Genomic DNA, 8,958 nt, shown 5'->3' with positions numbered 1-8,958 from the left:
TTTCATTTCCTATAGAAACCAGGTAACTCATCAAGAAATGGTTCACAGTACTGGACACCTTTCCAAACTGAAAACCAAAAAAAAAAAAAAAAAAAAAAAAAAATTTGATAAAGCAGTTATTCCTCACCACAGTCTTATGGGTCCTAGGACTGAGGTCTGTGTCCATCTTCTTTTTTGTCTCCTTCTACTCACTAGCACATCTCCAGGTCCTTCAGCATTGTACCACATGGTACCCCTTCATACTGCCATTCATATACGATGCTACAGAGAAGTGATACATTTTATGGAGTTGTTCTGAAGATTGGGAGGAACTGACCACTGCAAAAACTGGTGTGCCAAGAAGGCTGGTGTGGGTTTGATTGGTGGCCTAGGCTGTGGGTGCCAGGCATCAAGCCAAACACAGAGCCAGCTTCTACCTAGAGTGCTTTGTTGCAGGAGTGTGGAACAGCTTTCTCCTTCCACCCAGCAATAAACTCACATCAGATGGCATTCATTTACAAAAGGTAGACTATGTTTATTTAGAGTCACAAGCAGCTGACTGACTCACTGTGACTCAAGACCACACAGAACCCATTTCTCCTCCACTTCTTTCCGAGTTCTAGGGCGGAAGCTAGACCGGCAGGAGTGCTCCTTGGGACCCATTCACAAGTTTACGAGTTTCTCATTGAGGGCAATCTGTGACTGCGTGAGATTGGCCAGGTATGTCACCATCAACAGGTCCTGGAAGACAAAAATCAAATAACAAGTAAGGGACTAAGTAGAAAGGGAGCAGAGGCTGGTGTTGGCCAGCTCTCCTGTGGACACTAGATGTGAGGACAGTTCTAAGAAACTGACAGCTGAGACTGAGCCTGAGTCAAGGTGGAAGAGAAATTCTTGAAGACACTTTCCTTTCTCTACTGAAGAACTTAAGAGACTAGGAGTGCTTTAGGTGAGACACACAGATACAGAGTGGAATATGGGGGGGAGGGGAATCTGTGAACACACACGGGGAAAATAAATTGCATTCCCATTACCTCTGAACTTTAGTATGGGTTTAGATAATAAGCCACAGTAGTAGCACCAGAACCTGAAGCAAAGGAATCAAGGAAGGAAAAGGACAGAACTCTCTGAAATATGTATTATCTTCACCCCTCCCACCTGGCCTGCAAGGCAGCCAGGCCTATCTCCTCTACTCCACCCAGGCCAGCCCACCCAATGCCTTCCACAACTGTGTGTCCACGTGAGGGGGGAGGCAGGCTCCTAGACCGCCAGAGATGGCACTCACATTGATGTTGCTGTTGAGCATGGTCTCGAAGTCATCAGGAACTATTTTAGGTACTTGGTTAACCAGACTCATCAAGAAGCGGCCCACGGTATTGTCGGCTGAAACCTTTCCAGACTGAGCACCGAAACAAAGACACAATGAGGCAGCTATGCTCACCACTGGCACAACCGCGTCGTCAGAGCATCCCTCGGGGCCCCAGGGCCACCTGACCCTCCTCTGTTCTCCTTTCCCCTCTCACCAGCACATCCTCTGCATACTGCAGTACTGTGCTCAGGGCATCCTGAATGCGAGCTGACGCTCCTCCTACTTGTTGCAAGTCACTTGAAAGTCCAATCACCCGGTTGGGGCTGAAACAGGTCTTCATGATCAGGTCAACTGTGGGAGAGGGTTGGGTGGGGCAGGTTAAGAGACACAGGGACCATAGCCATGCCATCAGGAAACAGATGCGCTCTCTCCACCCTGATAACTCTCCCTGTACGCGTTCTGGACTGGTCAGCACCCCACCTCCCTGCGCTGCACTCACTGGCTTCTCATGTGGCTTCTGGTCCTAATAACTTCCCACCTTTAAAAATTTCTTAAATAATTCTTTAAGCCCCATTTATTTTGGAGAATGACTGTGACTTCTTAGTAAGATCAGTGGCTCTTTAAGCCACTCAAGACCTCCACCCTTGTTACAGAGCAACAGCCCCCTCCCTCGAAGACCAAGCCTCTAAGGAGTGTACAGTACAGGAAGGCTACTCACCTCCAATGCGTTCGGTGTCGTAATATGCATATTTCACCGTTAGAGGTGTGAACATCACCCCCATGGTCCTCCCAGGAACACCCATTAAAGTGCTGGGGAGGGAAGAGAAAAAGTAAACAGATGGCTTTGGGAGGAGGAGTTCCATGCCTAGCTTTGGCAAGCAGTTATAACAGGAACACAGCTTCCACAGTGCTGAGAATAAGAAGACTGAGACCACCCAAGTCCCAGAGGTCTCATAAGAGCAACACTTAACTTTCTCCCCTTAGCTAATTCCACACACCAGAGGGAACTAAAGCCTTGCACCTGGCCTGGCGGGATAACTTCATTCACTGCAATGTCAGTGACGAGAATACAGGACTCTGGATTGCTCAGGGAGCTGGCTATCTACACCCCACGGCAAACAGGTAGGAGATGGGTCTTTTCTGGGAACCTTTCAGCAACATTGAAAAAACTAAAAGATTCCTGCCCACCAGGACCAGACTGGGTGCTATAAGTAACCTGGTTAAAAGTGATGTCTTTACTATAGCAACTCTTCCCTTTCAACCGGATTTTGAGGAATCTAAGCTATCTCTCAAGACTAAAGATTTCAGCAATGACTGAAGCTCAACTGGCTCGTCCTGAGTGAGGACGTGGCATTTGCCATCTTTGTCCTCCTGCACAATAGCTTACTGGCTACATTAGTACCAGACACAGAAACATCAGAGTTAGATGGCATGAGAGAGGCACCAACAAATACTTTCACTCTAACCAGAGGTAAAATTCTAACTCCCAAGCAGCCGCATCTTCAGTATGCCACTAGGTCCCTTCCCAAGAACCTCCACCAAATGGCATTTTACAGTGTTAAGGTCACAAAACTGTACTCAACCCTAGATTAACAAGTGTGTTCAAAATAAGGACAGTCATCCTTTAACGGTAAGTACTATGCTAAGTTCTAGGAATAATGACAAACTAAAGGTAGACTTGGGCAAATAGTATTTGAGCATGGTGAAGATCATGGCAAGAATGCTGTGTGAGGACTGCCATGGCATCCTTGGGAAGTTCTACCATGGAAAGACGACATGAGAAAAACACAAGTACTTGCTCAAATACTTGAAGGGCTGCCATCTCAGACTGTTTAATAGAAACGAGTACCTGGAGTGCAACTAGGATCAGCAAGGAGAAATTATGGGATGGGAACAGATTCAGCTACCCAGCAAAACCATCCTAATGATGGCGGTTGGAAGAATGAGCCTCCTGGAGGGGCAGTGAGCTGCACAGTGAAGGAATTAAACTGGAATGGGGTGGGAGTGGGTGTCATCTAGGCATGGTGGGTGGCCCAAGCCTCGGGTCACCTGACGTAGGCCTTGATGCCCATGCGACCATTCTGGAGACTCGTGTCCACGGTGAGGTGGATGGGGTTGGGGGCCTCCCGGCTGTAGTACTCATGGATCAGCACCGAGTGCTCAGTGATGTCATGGCCTGTGGCGTACCTGGAGAATGAACACAGCTGTAGGCTCATGTTTATGGTACCCACTCCCCCAAAAGATTCGCATAACAAAAGCTATGATACTGTGTGTGTGTGGTGCTGGGGATGAAACCTAGGTATTCTACCTCCAAGCCACACTCCCAGCCCTATTTTTCATTTTTTACTTGAAAATGGGGTCTTCCTAAATTTCTGAGAGCCTCGCTAAGTTGCTGAGGCTGGCTTTGAACCTGTGATCCTCCTGTTTCGTCTTCCCAAGTACTAGAATTAAAGGCATGCACCACCACACCCAGCCTCAAAAGAAATATTCTTGATTACACAAAACTAGAAATGCCAGTGAAGCACATTCAATTCATAGTTGCTGGAAGTCATATGCTGTCAACATTCTGTCTCTACCAGGGGAAAGATGCGCTCTAGAGATGGCAAGGGCTTCAAAATCACTGAGATTTTTTTCCATCCGGCTCTGCCCCTCTTACCAGCCCAGGATGAGCTCATTTGGAGAGACTTTTTTGTGCAGTTCATACATGTTCTTAGCAAACTCCATGTCAACAGCCACCTAAGAAGAGAGGGAGGAAAGTAAGCTATGAAGCTAGAAGTCCATAGAAAAACAAATGAAAAAGACAAAGAGCACCCTGGCAGCAGAAGAGGCCTGGGAAGTACAGGCAATGGAACAAATCTCCTTGGCTATAGGGGCTCCAGTTATGAGCGCAACACATTTTACAAAACAGGCCTTGAGGGGACCCGAGCAAATGAACAGCTATAAAAAGCAGAGGTGCAGCTCAATCTCACTCACTTCATCTTCTGACTCGTTGTGTGGCACAGAAAAGCAATTGGTGACCTCCACTGAGTGCTTGTCCACAGTTCCTGAAAGAGAGAATTGTTTATGTGATAATTAATCACAGGACTCCAATGGCCTCTGACCACTTTTGAATGATTTTGGAGGTTTCCTCAGTTAGTGAACACCAATCCACCTCATTAGTGCCAAATTCAGCATCATTGGAACAAGTATTCTCCAGAGAACTGAAACACCAGAGATCGACATCTCCTTCCTCTATTGCCAAACAGGAATTACTGTTCCTTCACAAGGTTTCTCTTTTATCTGTTACCTTCTACTACCAGCACCTTCCAGTCCTTCACTTTTTAGCCTGTAGGCTTCCTTCTGATAATTTAACTTGCAGAGCTCCCCAGAAGATTTTGCTGCCAATACAGTAGCCTAATCCACAGAGTGCAATTTTAGGGAGTGTTTGCTTGTACTTCCTTTGGCATAGCCCTAACCCAATCGTCAGGTGGAAATCCTCTACCTGTGAACCTTAAACATCAATGTCAGTAGTTACTACAAACATTTTTCTTCTGAGACCGTTATTCCACTACATTAGCCTCTTGACCTCACTAGGCCACCAGTCCCTTGACTTCTCCACTCTCAAAACCACTGGCATCTGCTACTGCAGGCTTCAAGTGTCTCCCTCTCCACCAGAATGTGCTGCCTATACTACTAGTGCTTGTTTAATCTGATTCACTGTAGCTTCTGCTTCCTTAGCTAAGACTATGTGCTTAAACCCAATAAATGGAGGTGTGTGTGTGTGTGTGTGTGTGTGTGTGTGTGTGTGTGACTAGAGATTGAACTGAGGGGCATTCTACCTCCAAGTTACACCCCAGTCCTGTCTCATATTTTTATTTTGAAATGGGGTCTTGCTAATTGCTGAGGCCGATCTTGAACTTGTGACCCTCCTGTCTCAGCCTCCCAAATACTGGGATTACAGGTGTACACCACCACACCTGGCTGGATATATACATGTATTCTTTCTTATTTGATGTCTTGTTGGCACTCAACAGACTTGATGACCTTCTCTCTCTTAATACTTTCTTTTCCTTGGATTTCCATGATACCAGTCTTTTCTAGAGTCCTTCCTTCTCTTTTTACTCTTCTTCGCGGGCTCCTCCAGAGACTTTTGCAGTTTTCAGGGTTCTGCCTTAGTTTTCCTATTATTTCTTCTCTGCTCCTTTTCTAGGTCAGAGTCTGACCTAGAAATATTTTGTTAATAAAAGTTTACATGCTCAATTATGTATGTATTATTTATGAATGCTTTCTTGCTACAAAGTAATTTTGACAGCCACTGCATATAAAGGTTAAAATATTTACTATCTGGCCTTTTCTAGAAATCCCTGATTTGGGTGATTTCTTCCACTTTTATGGTTACAAATGTCTTCTATATATTTTCTTTCCTTTTTTTTTTTTTTTTTTTTGGTGTCTGGGGATTAAACTCAGTGGCATTCTACCTCTGAGCTACAACCCCAGCACCCTTTTTTCATTTTGAAATAGGTCCTAAGTTGCAGAGGGGCCTCACTACTTTGCTGAGGCTGGTTGTGAACTTTCAATTCTCCTGTTTCAGCCTTCTCTGCTCCCCACCCCAGTACTGAGATTACAAGCATATGCCACCACACAGGCTTGCCTTCTATAGTCTAATGGCAAAATTCCTAAGCTGACACACTTGCCACATCTATTTTGCATTCTAGACTCTTTTACACTTCTTATTCAATAGTCTACTTGACAATTCCAAGGGCATGCTCAATGGACATGATACCCTCTTCTCTCTAATCTCTAACTTCTGAACACACCAAGTCTTCCCAATTCTCTCTCCTATCTTTTGGTTCATCTACTTCTCCCCATGCCCAACTCTCAAGTGCTTCCCTATTACTAGAGCAGTCTCTATTTGGTGTCTAAGCACAGCTTATATCTGTCTCTTAACCAGTCTCTGCAAAGCAGCTAGAATAACCTTTAATTTCCATTTTGTCTAAGCTGAAATGCCTATTGCTCCATACCTTTCCCAAATAAACCAAATTAGATTAGACTCAGTTTGTCTTCTCAGAGTTCCCTGTAATCCTCCTCCTTTACAAACTTGGAATTATTTATACCTCTATGGCTCCTTGTTTTGCCAGTTTCATTTCCTGCTATATTTCCTCGTCTCTCCTATATTCCTGTACCACTGACCAGTTCAAACAGTGCACTTACAGGGCTCTTTAGCCCTCTTGCAATTGTTTTAATGACCAGCACAATTTTCTGAAGTAGTTAAGTCTTCTGTATTTCCACGTCACTATGGCACCTTTCTATTACAGCATGACTTCATTTAACCAAATGAAATGTTTCATAAACTAATGTTAAACTGAGAAAATGACAAGTTCCCAACATGCATAGTCAGTGCTTCACTTTTTTTGGTAAACACTGCTCTGTAACACTGAAAGCACTGTACTGTAATTCACTTTGGAGGAGGACCTGAGGATCTAGATTACAGCTGATCTGATTGAGATCACCATAATAATTGGGACACTAAGCATAAACTTTTGATAGAAAGCCCTTTCTTTAGTTACACAGCTACAGTTTGTTTGAAAAATTTAACAGCATATTCTGTGTATTTGTCAAGTGCCAAGTCATGGTGCAAATATAATTTGTTACAAAAACTCCGAACAGGGCAGTTACAGAATGCCTTCATACTGTGGAAAATTAACAATGGAGTAAGGGTAGGAATAAGGGATGGAAGACTGATACATAATACTTTTCCTGGGAAACTGGAAGATAGAAACTTAAAGATACAAATGAGAGAACAGGGAAGGCACTAGTAGTAAAGAGAATACAAAGGTTTGGTTAGAGAAAAGACAAGGTAATGTTTAGAAGACAATCAATCAATAGGATGTGGTTGCAAATGCCTGTAACCCCAGTACTTGGAAGGCTGAGACAGGAGAATGCTCCTTGGGTTCAATCCCCAATACTTCCCTCTAAAAGGACAATGAATCAATTTTCTGTAACAAGTGATACTTTCAAAGAAAGTGTACTAAAGATAGTACAGACCTGATGTAGAAATGGCAAACAACAGCTGTAACCACTAACAGTTAGATACGTTTTGTAATGTTTTCCCAGAGACTAAGTCTATTAAAACGGCCCTTGAAGGAAATAGACTTGAGGCAATTTAAGCATATGTCTAATATTTAATGGAGTCCATCTATATATCATGTTCTCTTTGTAATACACCAATTGTCTTCTACCATGTAAGGCCTATCATAAATTCAAGAGAAAAAAAAATCCATGCAAGTAGACTGGATTTACAAAAGTGTTTAAAACCTAGAACCAAGAGTAGAAATTAATTTGATAGGACCATCATCAAATTCCAGAGAAAGGAATTTATTCAACAATCTCTCTTTAGTGCTTTTCAGTTTTACAAACTACTTATTTCCCAAATGTGGAACACAGGGAAAAGACTATTCTGGAGTCTGAAGGTTTTGCCTACATTTATAAATAGATAAGACAACTGTGTCCAAATGGAAAATCAGAAACAGCACTGGAGAGGGCAAGGTATTAGGAACTAGTACTAGGGGAGACTGGCAAAGAATCAGGCTCAGAAGTAAAATATTATAAAATCCTAAACACGTTCCATCCAAATCTGTTTGCTTGTTGGAAGGGATATCTTTTTTTTTTTTTTTTTTTTTTTTTTTTTTTTTTTTTTTACAGATGTCACCAACTCCTTTGACAAATGGTTAACTTTAAAAAAAAAAAAACCCTGGAAAACAGACATTTGATCAGTGAATACGGGGAGAAAATGTGGTCACTGGACTTATGAAATCAAATGTTCTTGACTTTCTACTGGGCGTTTACGTTCATTTTTGGAAGAAGAGGCCTTGGCATACTCTTAAGATGTCATGGGGATGGAAGGTTAGGACGCCAGGGATTAAACAGTTAATGAGATGGACGCGAATATAAAAGAGGTGGGAGCAAAGCGCGCCGACTTCTCTGACCACTCACCCAGCAGGGTTCCTATAACGCGGGCGGCGCCCTCGTTGCGTCGCTCGTAGCTGTCCACGATGGAGGCCAGGATGACCGGGTGCAGCCTGACCACACGGCCGCCGGGGAAGGGCCCTGGGAGAGCGGGGCCGGGCAGCGAGGGCGCGGAGGTCTGCGCGGGGCCTGGCGCCGAGGCCGGGGTCTGGCCTGGAGCCGCCGGCGGAGCCGCCGCTGCCGCGGGATCTGCAGGGGCCGCAGGCGGCGCTGGGGCCGCGGCGGGTGCCGGGGCCGGCGCTGGGGCTGGGGCTGGGGCTGGGGCTGAGGCTGGAGCCGGGACGACCGCTGGGGTGGGAGCTGGGGCTGGGGTGGCGGGAGGAGAACCTGCCGGTACTGCCGGTGTGGCCATCTTGTCCGAAAAGAGAGGCCTGAAACGGAAAGGGAGTAAATTGGAGAATATCAGGAGCTCGATTGGGCGATTGTGTGCCACGTGAGTCAGTCCTCAGTGCCTATTGGTTACTTCTCTGAGCACTGAAGATTCTGGCAGTTCGTAATTTCTTCCGTAGTCTGTGCTCTTTCCTTTTGGTCCGATGCGCAGTCAGTGGAAGGTGGGATAAATAGTTCCGAGCATACTTGGGACCGCGTCAGAAGAGAGACTACTACACGAAGTCTGCATAGATGCCGCCAGGTGGAGCTACAGAGCAGCACAAAGGGGGCATGTC

At 45.1% G+C, this 8,958-nt stretch overlaps 1 protein-coding gene across 1 annotated transcript; it reads right to left on the bottom strand.

The window, feature by feature from the left end:
• Nucleotides 1-489: 489 nt before the first annotated feature.
• EIF3F (eukaryotic translation initiation factor 3 subunit F) lies at nt 490-8,645 on the bottom strand (the record flags this gene model as incomplete). The annotated part of the gene is made up of 8 exons (XM_080694292.1): nt 490-720; nt 1,265-1,378; nt 1,503-1,639; nt 2,007-2,098; nt 3,338-3,475; nt 3,945-4,024; nt 4,262-4,332; nt 8,261-8,645. 8 exons carry the CDS (start codon nt 8,643-8,645, stop codon nt 643-645), a joined length of 1,095 nt encoding a protein of 364 aa, XP_080550418.1. The 3' UTR covers nt 490-642.
• Between the last annotated feature and the right edge of the window lie 313 nt (nt 8,646-8,958).

Source organism: Muscardinus avellanarius (genome assembly GCF_963383645.1).
Source record: "Muscardinus avellanarius genome assembly, chromosome: 1".
NCBI classification, from domain to species: Eukaryota; Metazoa; Chordata; class Mammalia; order Rodentia; family Gliridae; genus Muscardinus; species Muscardinus avellanarius.
This window is presented reverse-complemented; position numbering and strand designations above follow the sequence as displayed.